This window comes from Habropoda laboriosa, unplaced genomic scaffold (genome assembly GCF_001263275.1).
Source record: "Habropoda laboriosa isolate 0110345459 unplaced genomic scaffold, ASM126327v1 scaffold309, whole genome shotgun sequence".
NCBI classification, from domain to species: Eukaryota; Metazoa; Arthropoda; class Insecta; order Hymenoptera; family Apidae; genus Habropoda; species Habropoda laboriosa.
The window spans coordinates 535,001-550,762 of record NW_017100481.1 but is presented as its reverse complement, the minus strand read 5'-3'; the positions used below and the strand labels follow the sequence as shown (position 1 = coordinate 550,762).

General features: G+C 45.0%; 1 protein-coding gene across 1 annotated transcript in view; it reads left to right on the top strand.

Annotated features, from left to right (window-relative positions):
* Positions 1 to 3,114: 3,114 nt before the first annotated feature.
* LOC108576035 (homeobox protein SIX3-like) overlaps positions 3,115 to 15,762 on the top strand; it is a 60,822-nt gene continuing 48,174 nt past the window's right edge. The window contains exon 1 of the mRNA XM_017938978.1: positions 3,115 to 3,758. Within this exon, the coding sequence (XP_017794467.1) occupies positions 3,115 to 3,758 (644 nt within the window). The remainder of the gene's footprint in view (positions 3,759 to 15,762) is intronic.

Below are 15,762 nucleotides of genomic sequence, written 5' to 3'. Positions count from 1 at the left end.
GGCGGATCGTATCCGGAAAAACCCAGGGACACGCGGCTAGGTAACCGGCCGAACGACGAGGACGAACGATGTCTTCTCGAAAAACTCGTAATCCCGCTTTTCCCTGTAATCCGATTTAACTAGGGCCAATCGTCTGGTGTCGATCGTGTAACGGAACGAGGCGATTGCAAACGAGAGCAATCGCTACGGGCATCATTGACGCCTGAGATTATATTTCCTTCCATTTCGTCCCGGGGGCGATGCGATATCCTAAGAAACTTATCGTAGTGTAAATATTTTATCATTTTCTTCGCGATCGAGAATATTTTATTCGCAGGTGAACAGACGTATTTTCTGTTTCTTTTTCTTCTCGAATATAAGACACGTGTAGAGGTATGTAATATTTTAAGGGCAAGTCTTTTAAGTCGGTCTTTGAGAATCGATGGAAGTTAGAGGCTTTGAAGATAAGTAGGAAGGAAATATGGCGAAAAAGTTGGTGAAAAAGGCTGACGACCAATATTGTGAGGCAAGGGAGTCGACACGTCGGCCTGGATACGTCAGAGTTACAAATCAGAATATTTATCACGAGACTGAAGCTCCTGCGGCAGCTGTGCGTTCGATAAAACGGAGACGCCTTCGGCGCCGTCGCGCGTCCTCGGCTTCTCGATACGCGTGTACCTGTCGCCTTGACGAGAAATGAAATCTAGTCGCGTGTCGATAGAGGGCTTCTACCCATATTGCCGATATCGGCCGCCTCTGGTGCTGCTCTGTCGAAGTTTCGTGAACGGAAAATCGAGTAAGAATTCCGGGGTTCAATGGCCTGGTTGCGCCACCCGGAGACATTTAAACCTTTCGGTGTAATTAACAGCTGACCGCAGAAAATATTCCACGAACGAACCTGTTAAGTGGGGAAGAACGAACTCGTTCGGATCATCGTAATTTCATGTTCACGAATCCTCCATTTTTTATTTTATTATTGCAGTAAATTAGTTTACGTTGTACTGCTATTCGCAAAAACCAATATTTTGCATACTTAATAGATTACGAACGAATCGCAGTTGAATAAATATTCAAATTGTTCAAATTATTTGTAGAGAAAGTGATCCTGTGCTAGGAAAATTAATAGTTTGATGTCTAATTTGACAATATTGTGCAGCAGAATGTTTTAGAATGATAAGGTAGAAAAGTTGAATTCTTCAAAGATATTCGTACGACCCTAAAATGCCATTTAAACTCCTGCAAATCACATCAAAACGATTTCCCATCAAAACGGAAACCCAAATTCCCAAATTTTTAATTCCCTACTCAACAGCCGTACCAAAACCCAGCTACCACCTTCCATACGTCGAACATATTCATCTGCCCCGAAGTTGCCATTTAACCCTTCCGAAACCGCGTCCACCGAATCCCCTATCTCTCAACGCAAACGAAAATTTTCTGAAACCGTAACCAACGACGAACGCGAATATCACAGACCCGATAGCTACCGCGGTAAAACGTCGGAAATCGCGAAGAAGAGAGCATGGCGCGCCTAAGAAACGTAGTCGAAAAGCCGGCGGACCTTGCGTGTACGAGCGAGGAGAGCTTGGTCGAAAGCAGTTCGTCGAGAGATCACGGGAGCAGGAGCAACAGAAGGTACGGAACGGCAGCAAGAACGGCAGCAGTTGAACGCGGGGATCATGCCTCGTTCCCCGTCCTTGCTTCCCCACTTTCCACTACTCTCCGTCCCACTTTCTGTCCGCGACGCATCGATCCTTCCCTCTCTGTCCTGTCGCTAGCTCCCTCCTTATCTGTCGCGCGGTTCACGTGAGAGAGGGGGCGTGAGAGACACGTCTCATCTGGCGGGAGCGGTCGGTATCGCGAACAAGTGTGGAGGGGAGAGCGAGCGAAGGATCGCGGCAACAGAGTAGGGGGAGAGAGAGAGAGCGCGCGGAGTGGGGGAAGCGGTGGAGGGAGGGACAGGAGGTGGCGGAGGGGAGAGACGAGATGGTGGAAAGGCGGTGGTGGGGTGTGAACGGTGGTTCTGGCTAGCACACGTGGAAGGGATAATTAAACGGACACAAACGTGAACACGGACACTGGTGTACGGAAGGACGAAGAAAGGTTACCATGGCTACGTGGATGGGATCCGGCCAATCCCGGTCTGGCTTGTAGGCGTGGCCTCTACATTGGCTCCTGAGCACCGTATACCCGTCTCTTTTCCTCCAGCTTCCCCTCCGCCGCGACACGGAGCAAGGGGCAGGGAGAAAGGACGAGGGCAACGGAGAGGAAGGAGGAGGAAGTGCGATAGAGCGAGAGGGGACGAGGTAGAGGTAGGTCGCAAGAGCCGGCGGGACTACCCGGTTGCAACGGGCGCGTACAAACGTATCATGCTGGGTAGGGCCGGTGCCGAGATGCCGGCTTGTAAACGAAACCAGTTTGCTATCCGATACGATCCAGGCAACAGCGGCCTCGCGTGATATCCCCACGGCCGAGGAGAACGTCAGCGTGCGCTTTTCGCCCCGGTACTGACCCCGAGGATATCTACCTGGAGAACGTTACCTGTACCGGGAGTCACCTGACGGTAGCGCTCGGGGGTGAGATTCAGTCCGCGAGGGACGTAGCGGCGATTAACAGCCCATCCGGTCACTCGTTGCGAGGCGTTCGTTAACCAAAGGTTATTTAGATCGTGTCGTATATATGTAACCTGGACAGAGATTTATACGTCGTTCGAATTGGAAATTTCGCCGAAGAATCGATCTCATACGGAGAGAGTAATCTCCGTCGTTCGTGCATTTAGAAGAACATTCTTCGAGACCGCTCCGTTCTCACGCGCTGTCAGATACTGGTGACGTTCGAAACTGTGTCCTCTAATCGAGAGAAACGGTATATACATATATATCGAGTGTAGTAAAAACGTGAAGTGAGAGTTACGTATATTGATCCAGTGATCGAAGAAGAGGTTAGAACGATGACAAACCCTCGAGCTGTGACAACGACACCATGAGAAGCGCGAAGAGCAAACACAAATCAAGTCGGAGAGTTTCCTGAGTCCGACGTGGTCGGTGACATCGATGCTCTGAGGTACCTAGAGCAGGACGTTCTAGAGCACACCAGGGGGTAAAGTGGAAGATCGGACGATCGAGCCAGAAGAAGATGTCAGCCGTAGCGCCAGCAGGGACCGGTGCCACGGCACCTACCGCCAACGGTCCAATCGTACCTGCTCCAGTTTTCGCGCTGCCAACGTTGTCGTTCACCGTCGGCCAGGTAGCCACCGTCTGTGAAACACTCGAGGAGAGCGGCGACATCGAGAGACTGGCGAGGTTCCTCTGGAGTCTTCCGGTTGCTCATCCGAACATCCAAGAGTTGAATCAAAGTGAGGCTGTACTGAGAGCAAGAGCGATCGTGGCTTTTCACTCGGGACATTATCGAGAATTGTACGCGATACTGGAGAGGCACAAGTTCACCAAGGATTCTCATGGTAAGCTTCAAGCTATGTGGCTCGAAGCGCACTATCAAGAAGCGGAGAAGCTCCGTGGAAGACCGCTGGGTCCAGTGGACAAGTACAGAGTCAGGAAGAAATTCCCATTACCGAGGACGATCTGGGACGGAGAGCAGAAGACGCATTGCTTCAAGGAGAGAACCAGATCGTTGTTGAGAGAGTGGTATCTTCAGGATCCTTATCCGAATCCGGGGAAGAAGAGGGAACTGGCCGCGGCTACGGGACTCACGCCGACGCAGGTTGGAAATTGGTTCAAGAACAGGAGGCAAAGGGATCGTGCTGCTGCTGCGAAAAATAGGTACGTTTTTTATTGTCCTCGTTTGATCGTAGATTTTTCCCGAATCGGCGATATTTCGACGTCTCGCCGGTCAATTACTCTCTGCGAGTGAATTACTTAAGTTGATGCAATTAAAACTAGTTTTTCCAATTGGAAACGATTACTTGGAAACTTTCCACCCCCTCTCAGGAAGTTGGCCAGAATAAGCAGAATAAATTTCACTATATTATAAATACAAGAACGAGCTGCTAAAATGAATGCAATTTTTCCGTATCCGATACCGATCTTTCCGTATATATATATATATTTTTTTTTTTTACATACGAAATCATCACAGCGCGAGCAACTTCTACCGTTTTTCTTTCTTTTCTCTTTTTTCACACGTCCACTGTTTGCGCACACACAGAGTAACAATTCCACGTAAGAGGACACGAAAGTTTTGTTCATTAAGTAGCGTTTAATGGAAGTTAATCGCGAAACGATTAGTGGTTTAAGTCCCTTTAGTCAGATTGTTGTGCCGTGTCCTCGGCAAACGAGCCTTTGTGCCTGCCCCAAGGTCCCCGACGCGGAGGGTCGCGTAATTTCATTTTGACGTCCGACGGAGGGTCGCTGCCGTCGGGCGAACAACGATTTTCGAATTACGTCTTTCAAATTGTATTTCGTCGATGCTTTGCTCTCCTTTCGCTCCGCGATACGTCTCTGCATAGGCCGAGTCCTGCCTAAATCGACTCTGAAACACCCAGTCCCAGTCAATTTCGCCGGCTTTCTACGTTTGTAACAGGATATGAAACGAGTTCTCGAATCATGTAACTACATATACGTACACACACCTTTCTTCTCCTATCTTTACCGCATATTTATTCTCAGCGTTGTCAAAAATTCGCAAAATTTCATTATTTAAAAATGTCAATTGTTACATAAACCAAAGAATTCTAGAAATATTTCAAGATTGATTTGACAAGTTGCGAGATTGTTGAAAAAAGAAAAAGACATCGACAACCCCCTAACGTTGACAAACGACGATCATCTAACGGATCGCGAAGTAGAGGCGCTTTCGTCTATTCCACCGCTATTAAAACAAAAGGAACGAAAGTGATAATCCGCTCCATCCTCGATTAGTCAGGACTGATCGTCGTTAAGGGGTCGACGCTCGGGCTTTGATCGTAGAAAAAGCTGCACTACCACCTGTCGTTTCGATACGAGCCACCTCGATCTCAGGTAACGTCTGGTGGCCGTATTGTTTGGACTATTTGTCGTGTCGGCGAATAGCGCCGGCATTGTTTCCCTCGTAGCAGGCAAATTTAAGGTGGGTTTTCCCCGTGGCCCATCCTTCTTACGCCGCGTCTTTGACTCGCGTCACCGGCCAGCTTGAAATACAACCTCGAATTTCCACGTTGATTTACGAGCACTGGGAAATTCCTGCGCGTTTTAGGGGTTGGTTGGTTCTTACGTTCGAATAACGTGTTCGAAATGTGTGTGAAAAAGGCTGCAGAGAAGTCAGAACGTTCGGGAAATAAAATGGAATTTTCTGCAATTTGTGTAAAGTTTCTACATTATCTTACCGGTGTATTTTTACGAGGAGAAGTTTCATTTTGTATCGTAACGACAGAAATTTAACTGTCGCAGTTAAGTATACTCGGAGTTTTATGATGAAAAAGCTGTTTCGTATAAAATAGGGGATGAGTTCCATTTGTTTCAACCGAGAAACCATTAGAAAACTTGAGATTTCATGCTGATGCAGGGTGAAAGTTTGTTTTAAACTAACGGATCGTTTTACTCGTAAATGGAGTCGCGGATTCGTTCTTTTTTTCTCTCTCTCTCTCCCTCTTTTTCTACTCGAAAGCCAGTAAGTTCGCTGGTCTAAAAACGTCTCGACCCAGATTCTTGGTCGCGCGCGCGGACATCTGTAATTACTCTGTCCTGAATGAAGTCATTAATAGTTATTACCTACGTCTATGCTGTAATTGATATATCGTTAACGGTCGAGGATCGTCCGACTATACTGGTCTAATTGATCTTGATGAGGCCGCGCAACGGGAAAAAGATTACACGTTTCAGGCTTGCGCCGTCTTTACTCTGCATCCAGATCGCTTTCTTACAATTATCAACCACCGACGAGTTTCAGCAGTCCTCAAATTTGCATCCCGATAAATAGTTTCCAGATTTTTTTTTGGCTTCCTCTCTTTACGCGTTTAACCACGGCAATTTTGTAACAGTTGCGTCGATAGCCTTGGTGTATTTGACAGTAGGGGAGGCAATTGATGATCAGACAATCGGTAGATCAATTTTAACAATTGATACTTTGAAATTTGGGAAATTTTTATTTCCAGTTTGAAACCCCCGTTCTTTCTTAATAGTGCCGTGTAAGAATGTTCCTGTGATTATGTCAGATATTTGCTAAATGCAATACTAAAGGTACGCAACATAATACGAAAAAGAAAGTGTTATCCAGAAAAAGGACGCGCGTATTATCCTTGCATTCAGTAACTTTCGCACTTAAAACGACAGCTTCTTTAAAATTTCAAAATTTGAACTTCCGAGTACAAAATTTAAAAAATTCAAAATTTCAACAATTTAAACTTTCGACTTGAAAATTTCAAACTTTACCCTTCGACTTCAAAATTTCAAAAATTCAAACTTCAACTTTAAAATCTTAATTTCTTAAATTTCGTCATGGAAGTATATTTCTGTGATTAGGTATATCAGATACCAGCTAAATTATCGAAAGGCGATACGAAAGATGCTCGACGTTTCCCCAATTTGCAAAAGAAAGTGTTGGATAAAGAATGACACGCGTTAGAGACGTTACACGTGCATCCGCGAGCGCGGTAAAAAAGGATAAAGGGGTAAAAGGATTTGCAAAAGAAATTCGAGATGCTCGGATGACCAATTCTCTTTACTTTTCCGTCGATACAAGGGCTGTGTATTCTAGTCAGGTTATCCAACAATGGCTGTGCCCGTACCTATCGTTACCCCGGCGTAACGACATTCCGTATCTGGCCTCGAGCCACATTTTCCTGCACGTAATCCTGCGAATCCCCGGACGAATCCTCCACCTCTTCCCTTACATACATCCTGCCCCGACACGAACGGAAAGCTTCGGCTGCTTCTCTCAAAAACATCGATTCGCGCATTGAACTCGACGTCCGTACAATACTCGATATCGTCGTTATCTCTTCTTTTTTCTATTTCTTTTTTTTTTTTGCTCTCCATTTGTCATCCGCTAACGTTGAAACATCGCAACTGAACATTCTCGCTATAAACCTTCCAGAAACCCCGAATAATCACTTAGATCGTGTACGAAAATCTGTCGATTCTCGTCGATTTCAGCAATTTTTTGCTCTCTGTTTAACGTTCGCTAGCGTTGGAACGTCAAAACGCAACATTCTCGTTACTCAGAATTATTTATGAATCTTCCAAAATTTCGAAATAATCGTCGCAAAAATCTACCGAATCTCATCGATTTCAATAATTTTTTTGTCCCCATTTGTCATCTACTAGAACTGAAACATCAAAAACGGAATATTCTCGCCACTTGGAATTATTCATAATTTCCCAAAAATTCGAAATAATCACCCTAAAAATCTAGCGAATCTCGTCGATTTCAACAATTTTGTTGCGCTCCATTTGTCATCCACTAGCGTTGAAACATCAAAACGCAACATTCTCGTTACTCAGAATTATTCATAAATCTTCCAAAAATCACAAATAATCACCCTAAAAATCTAGCGAATCTCGTCGATTTCAACAATTTTGTTGCGCTCCATTTGTCATCCACTAGCGTTGAAACATTAAAACTCAACATTCTCACTAACCAAACTTACCATAGATCTTCCAAAGGCTCTAAATAACCATCTAGGATCATACACAAAAATGTCCCAAATCCAATCGATTTCAGCATCGAATTTTCAATTCGGCAAACTGATTAAAACATTATTACCAAACGAGATTTGCTCTAAATGTTCATTTCACGAGAACCAGAGAAACAGAGAGAGAGAGAGAGAGATATATACAATACACAAAAAGTGCTGTTACACGCATGCACACAAAGAGACACATAGATTACATAGTGGTTGTTACTATAATGCTATCGCAACAGCGAAATTCTCTCCGTTGATGCATTTTCAGCTACGGCACAGAGGTAATACGCGACGCGGAGTCTCTTCCAACGTTGGTATAGTCGTCGTCGTTTCGCTCGGGGTGGGTTAGGTAGACACGTAGACAGGATACAGTGCCCGCCCCGAGGATCCTGCAAGGTCCTTTCAGGAACGTCGATCCGCATACTGCCAGCCTCGCGGTATATTTTCGCGGTCCAGCGAGCGAGTTATTCAATATGCTCAACCCCGAAAGCCCCGGAGCAATCTCCGTGCTCGCACGTACTTGCATATACCTATGAATGTATGTGTGTATATGTACCTTGTCTGCACTATACACAATATGTGTATGTTTTGGCTGTGTGTGCGTATAGGAGAGACGACGACAACGTTCGTATGTACAATCTCTCTCTATCTCTCTACGTAGCAGAGCTATACATATTGCGAGGATGAGGCTGGGACACGTACGTTCTGCCTGCTGGTACTCCGCGTTATATGAGCGCAATCGGTCACGTTCTACAACGCGCTGCGTTGCGGCAACTTGCAGATCGCAAAGTTCGAACTGGGAACCGCGAGTAACGTGAATTCGCGGTGAATAATTTGTAGGGTAATGCGTGGTGAATGCGTGAAAGGAAAAGAGACGGTTCATAAGTATTTGGTAATTTAGTTCGTTGTTTGGAAAAGTTGGGGATGAAACGGACCCCGTCTGAGGTTTTAAATGTTTTAAAAAAAAGCCAACTTATGGCTGGGTTGGAGGGAAATTTTGGGCAATTATTGTTTAAAGTAAAGGGTCTGTTTCTATAAAATTTTTGCGAGTGTAGCATGTGTATACAGTACGGTTAATTTTAATTTTCTCGTTTATTTTTTCACCATGTTGTTTGTTTCGAGAAGTCAGGGATGAAATGAACGTCATCTGAGGTTTCAAATACTTAAAAAAAAGAATTAGGGACTTAACTCGTTTTGGAACACCTATTTTGAAAAATTTGTCACGTCTTTAAATGAAGAGAAAAAGATTGTAGGTTGTCCCGCAGAGTGTGATTTTCCATGAAAGAATAAATTGCTTCCTTTTCGAGTAAATTGATATCGAAATGGTACCAAGTACGCGTGCATTTGAATCCTTAAATTTACCGTCTTATTAATACGAGACAAAACTAATATTCAATAAAACGACATCTTCACTTTCCAAAGGTTTCATTTTATCATCCTCGAAACCGCTGATTATCCATGTTGTTGGACACATATTTCTTCCTTTCAAAATTTTATTCTTCACTTTCAATTAATTTTGTCACGAAGAATCACACCCTTTACCGAGTACACCCTGTCTATCCTTCTCCATAAATCGCCAAACACTCGCTAATTCAGACCAAATTTTTACCCAAGCAAACTTCATCAAGATTTCAATACACAAAGTCACGTCCAAAATCAAACCTGACTGTAAATTTAGCTAGTCGCACATGAGACTGCAATATACGTAGACCTAAACTGGAAAGATTGAAAGACTCTCTTACGCTTTCGAAGGAGCCCGAGTATTATGTCGAGGAAGGTCTCTACCTTCCATTTTCGCGGATATTACCGATACCAAGGAGTCCATGTGTTCACTCTGTGAATTCCCGTTCCGTTCGTGTATAAACGCGTCCCTCGAACGTAAATTTCCGAGAGCCGGGCCGCCGTGCGCGCGTTACATCGAAGGAGACGTGCAGCTCGCAGGAGCGGCAGAGCAAGGCTTTCTAGAGGGATGTCAGGTAGTGGGGGGGAATAACCACCTCAACAACCCTCCGCCGGCTTTTCGGGGGTGGCTTAGCTCGAGCGTGTTTCACCTCTCCTCTTTCGCTGTTGCCTTCGCTTCTGAAGTTATCAGATTTTGATAAAGTCCCCGGTGTATTAGAGGCCGGCGCTGTTTGCGTTTCCACGCAGATCCTGTCTGGCTGTGCCACCTCGTCCACCTCACCCTCGCCTCTGGTTCTCTTCCATCAGGATCTGCGGGGTGCCGGTTGCCTTCCTTCTTTCTTTCCTTTCTTTCTTTGTACTCGACGCACGAGCGTTGTTTTTCCTCTCTGTCGCGACATAACTCGAGAGGGTGCCAATGAAACTGTCAATTACAAATACGCGCTCTTGTATCTGTAAGTTATTGGCTATTTGCTACTTTTCGAGGTAATGTTTAATTAGGTTTTTGCGAGGCTTCGAGAAGGCGGGATAATTAATCTGCACTGAATTGACTTAATTCTCTATAACTTGATTTTTTTTTTTTTGTTAAATCAAAGAAGAATTGGTCGGAGATGTTCGCTTTTCCAAGGAGTGCAAAGTTAATATTTTTTTGTTCAATAGAAGAATTATGGTTGACCATAATTTTGCATTTTAGTTGACTATCCAAAAAGTACGAGTGCAAAATTAATATTTCTTCTGTTCATCAGAAGAAATATTATGGTTCATTCCAATTTTTACATTTTGGTGAGAGATAAATTTGGTAGATTTTCGCTGTTCGAGGAGTATGAGTACAAAGTTAATATATTTTTGTGCATCAGAAGAAGAATTAGGGTTGATTTCTATTTTGCATTTTAGTTGGAGATGAATTAATAGCTATTACAAAGAAATTGGCTGCTAATAATGCAACAGTACAGCAATAGACAAATAAAATGAGACTTATAAAATATAGATAAATGAATAGGTAACTTCCAAGTCACATTGCGTTCTAAAGGATTGATTTAATCGTCCAAAAAATGACAAATTATCTCACTTCCTTTAGGCTACCGTCTTTACATTTAAATGACGCTGTTAATTTAATTATTTCCATATCAATTTGTAAGTATTATCATAGGCGTTATAGAGAGTTAACTGAATCATCCAAAAGATGGCTAACTATCTCTCTTTCTTTAGGGTACATTCTTCACATTTAAATAACCCTGCTAATTTAATTATTTTCACACCAATTCAAACACAAACTTCGTTCTGCATCAAAAAACCACGAGTTTTAGCAGACAGTAAATATATTAAATTTCTCGTATAATACAAACAATTAGCAAGTGTTAACTCCATCTAATAAGTACACCATAGATTTATTCTTAAATCTAAACGCACCAAGCGCTTAGCGACTCACGACCATATGTTTATACATCGATTATCAGCTTCTTTCCTGATCGATCCTCTTTCGACCGGTCCTCGATAGAGGGGATTTCGATTAACGTGCACGATTGAGATAATGTGTCCGATTGGTCGGCGAATAAACGGCAAAGAATTCCACTTTAATTTTCAATAAGCAGCGTAAAGAGAGGCCAAGAGGATTTACGGCCTCGAGTCGTTTCCTGCACCGAGCCTCCGCGGCAATCATTATCGCGAGAATACCTGTTAGCTCGTTCAGTCATGACCGCCGCGTCAGTCAGAGGCATCTCCTCCGTTATCTTGATGACCCTAAACGAGAAAGGAATACAGGAATACGCGAATGTCATCGGCGCGAAACACGTTGCGCAATCTCTTGGTCCACGGATGAAAGAGAGGGGAAGAACACGAAGACGAGGAAAAAGAAGAAGAAAAAAGAGGAACGTGTTGTCGCCGGCGTCTTTGGGATCCGTCCACCTCCGTATAGAAACGACAGCTGTCTGACAGAACGGACAGAAGTCCGGTTTTGAAAAGCACCGACGCGACGAGCTACGCACGCGGGGAAATCGTCGGTGGTTTGTTCTCGCGGTCGAGTTAATCGGTTCCGCTCGAACGACACCAAGCCAGAGAGAGAGAGAGAGAGAGAGAGAGAGAGAGAGAGAGAGAGATCTCATGGTTGTTATTTCATCAACGCTAATATACGACTATTCAATTTCGACTTTCGGGCTGCTGGTGCAACCAGACAGTGGCGCGAACCTCGTCTGGGGTAATCACCGTTCACCGGGTGATTGAGAAACTGACTTGGTACGGCGTGAAACCACGTAAGTTTTCCCCCGTATATATACCGGTGTATACGAGAGTCGATCGTTTAGGGAACGTCAGAAATCAGTGGACGGTTGACGAGCAGCGAATTAACGACGATAATGACCAAAAGAGTTGAGAGGCAGAGTAAGAGAGAGAGTATAGAGGATTTGCAAGAGAAACGAAAGAGCCGAAAAGGCGCGCGGCATCGCGTACGATGCGTAGCAAAAAGGCAACGGGAGAGACAAAGGCAATGATTAATTCCACGTTGGATGTCCAGGATCATTAGCGGCAGACTGCCATGACACCTGCTCGCACGAGCCCTTCGTGATAGATTACCCAGGGCCGTGCAACCAAGGAGAAAGAAGAGAGAAAGAGAGAGAGAGGAAGAAGGAGAGAGAGAGTGGATCGCGGATCGTCCACGCCGGTTACTAATGATTCCGTATTTCGACATTCTGAGCGATATTCAGGAAGCCATGAAAAAGAAACGCCGGGTATTACCGGCGGTCTCTCGCTCGGGGTGGCCACGGAATTCGCGTGGCAGCTTTTTGTCAAAGCCTGTCACGATGTAACGTGATTGATGGTGCGGCGGTGGCACGGTCTTGAATCACGAGAAATTCGTGTTTCTCGGGACGCGGCCCGCGCCATGCCGCGAGAACGAGAACCGCAAGGAAAAACGGCGAATTGATAAGACGTAGAAACGGCGGCGGTGCGCGACGCAATTAAATAGCCGGTGCCCTAAAACGCATACGATCGCATTAGCGACGCTGTTAATTGTCACGCTTCGTGGTACCCCTGACAGGGCTCGTTAAGAATTCACCCGGTGAGCTTTTCAAGATCTTGCCCCGCGTTTCGCTAATCATTTTCTCATCTCGAGTGCGCACCTCTCGATTTTTCCTCTTCTCGTTATACGTTCTTTCTTCTTCTTTTAATTTCACGCTGGTTAATCGTCACTTAGCTACTTTTTTAGCTTTTTCGGTGGAAGTGGCGTAGGTACACTTTGCGAGTGTTTAGTAACGAGCGTTAGTCATCGCGAAATTGTTGGGTAAGATCTGAGGAAGAATTATTCAGGGTGGAATCTCGTACTAAATCTGACGGTAGAATGTAATTTAAATCGTGTAATACTTTCTGTAGGAATATAATGGGTGTCTTAATTCTTGTGAACTGCAGTGTAGGTAAATGTCTAATTTGATTAAGGAACAGTATAGAATACTTTGCACAAGGTACACGTATCAAAAATGTTAACATTTATAAAGAAGTAACTTTTCTAGAGAAAGAGAACAGAGAAGACAATAGATCACGTTAACAAATATAGGTATCTTGTCTTCAAAATGTTTCCACTTTTTCACTATCAATGTCAACACATCTCTGGAGCACTGAGACACGTTTCTTTCGATACAAAAATAAGAAAATACACAATTCTCCACGCAAGTGTTAACCTCTATGTGAAACACCCTGTAGGATAATTTGCACCTCTCAACAACATCAGCAACATCAACAAAGCTACTCGTTTTCCTAAAAAAGGCACCTAATTTCTATTGCCAAATTTCTGTTTTCTACTACAATTTTTCAAACACCCTGAACATAATCTAACATGTCAAAAAAGCTACTTACTTCTCCCAAAAACGCACCAAATTTCTCTATTCCCCACTATCACAATTCATCTCACGAATCACCCTTCAAGTTACCAAACCAACGTTTTCCTCGCAACACCAAACTTCAACATCTTCCTCCAATCTCCACTCCTCGATTCCTCCTTTCATCGGCAATCTTCCGTTCCGGACATGTTGACGCGTAATTAGGTGCACCAATAACAGACGGAAAGGAACACGAAGCTGGTAATTGACGCGTCGGTGTGTTCCACTGTCACTTGTTTCCGTGACGTACACTTTTTGTTTCCTACAAGGCAGAGAAAGGGAGAGAGAGCGAGAGAGAGAGAGGGACTAATCGAGCCTGGTGACTGTTTTCACGCCATCGCCATGGGGGTTCCCCCTCGATGGTGTGTGCTAGAGAACGCGGATATAGAAACATACGGGGGCGCGAGTGTGCACGGCCCAGGAGGGCGGCTAGCCTCGAAATATTAGGGTGAGATATTGGACCGCAACCTACTAATTCGTACGTGTGATATCGATTCGAACACGGAATCGTTCCACGATGATGTGCATCCGGGCCAATTTCTCCTCTTCTCCTCCTTTTTCCCTTCGGTATCCTGCGCAGTTAATACCTCGAACAATGTTCCAGAAGAACCTTTGTCCTTGCTCGAGAACGAGCTCTTCACAGACGATCTAGTTTCGTGACTGACACCTATACGATACACCGTAACCTGCTTACTTTTCCAAATGTTACATCGAACGTCGTTCGACGTAATTCGCTCGTGATACCGACAGATAAGCATCGCGCGTTACGCAACAGTATCCTTGGAGAAAAGAGACTATTCTCACGGCATGTGGTGCGCGATATCGGTCTCGATACAGGACGAAAATAGTTGCGGAGAATTATCGATCGGCGGAACTGAACGATATAAATAATTCGGTCGCGTGACGCGTTTAATCGCGCCGCTAATATTAAACCGCGAACGCAACGCGCGTTGTCATTCATGCGAAGGTTAACTCTACTTGAACCGACGCCTCGTTAATGGATCCCCCGATCGACCTTCGATTACTCATCCAGGGTATCGTTTCGCGAATCCCAATAACGCTACGCGAATTCTTACTTTTACCCCGCTCTTCTTGCAGTCGTTACACGCGTGTAAACTTTCCACCGGCGACTTTCGTAACGCAGAAACTTTCAATATCTGAGCGTTCTTCGTTCGCGAATTCCAGATTGTCAGACGATAAGACGCGGCGTTTCCCGCGGCCGTCTCCAGTGAAACTAATTCAATTACTCCGTGTTGTGCAGGCGCTGCCTTTTCCTTTGTGGCGTTCAACACACAGAAGTCTTTAAACGTACAACGTTACTTCTCTCGGATCTATCCAACTACCGCCTATCTAGACGAAAAAGCTCGAGAGCCTCTTTTGTTTCACCTACTCTATCCGTCTGTTGGAAATCGTGATCGGTCATCGTGATCCGCACGGAGAACCCGCCTTCGATCCACCTCGGTTTTCGAGGCGAGTAACGCGAGGCTTGATCATCATCACGTGTGACCTCATCGGTTCATTCAACAACAGCGCGGGTACACGCTCCTTCCCAGCTTCTCCTTTGTTTTGTGCGCGCGAACAAATGACCGCCGGTTCACGGAGGGCGTGCTCTCCCTCCGCGAGAGGGATCATCGATCGTCACTGATCGTTAGCCGTAGAGACACCGTAATTGCCGCTCATTAGGGGGCTAAAGGAGCGTATTATGCGCGCTGAAAAGAAGGAACGTCCAAGCCCCGGATTGCCGTCGAGCCAAGGAGCCACGTGAGCTCGAACGAGAGAACAGGCTTGTCTTATCCACTTGGTGAACAAGAGAAAGACTCGAGAAGAGAAGTGAAGAGGGGGAAAGAAAGAAAAACGAGAGAGAGAAAAAAGGAGAAGAAATTTCGAGCTAGAGAGGGAGGAGAAGGCGTTGAAAAGAGTACTCGAGGTACGTAAAGGGGCTCATGAGGTAACCGATACCCTCTCTCTCTCTCTCGACACCGCTTTGTTCACGAAACCTGCAAATGAAATATAGCGATGAAACGCAGTCGCGAACGAGAGAGAACCTCCCTTTCGACCATCTACCTAACCGGCGCGCACCACCATTCACCTTTACTAGCTTTATAGAGTGTTGGAGATGGAATTTACGAGGTATTTCGATACCGGGGAAAAATGTACAATAAGAACACGGTAGTTTGTTGGAAGAGCAGATTTTTTAATTGCGATCCTTGTGCCACGTGTCCGGCGAAATTGATTTCGTGTTGGGGGCATGGTTGTACAAGACTTGGGCGAATACTATAGTTGGACGCAGGTGTTGTATCATCTTGAAAGGACGGTTTCATACGGATTCTTCTGTTAAACGGTCTTTGGGAACGATATTGTTGAACGTTATTTCAGGAGGAATGTAACGAAATTTATTAG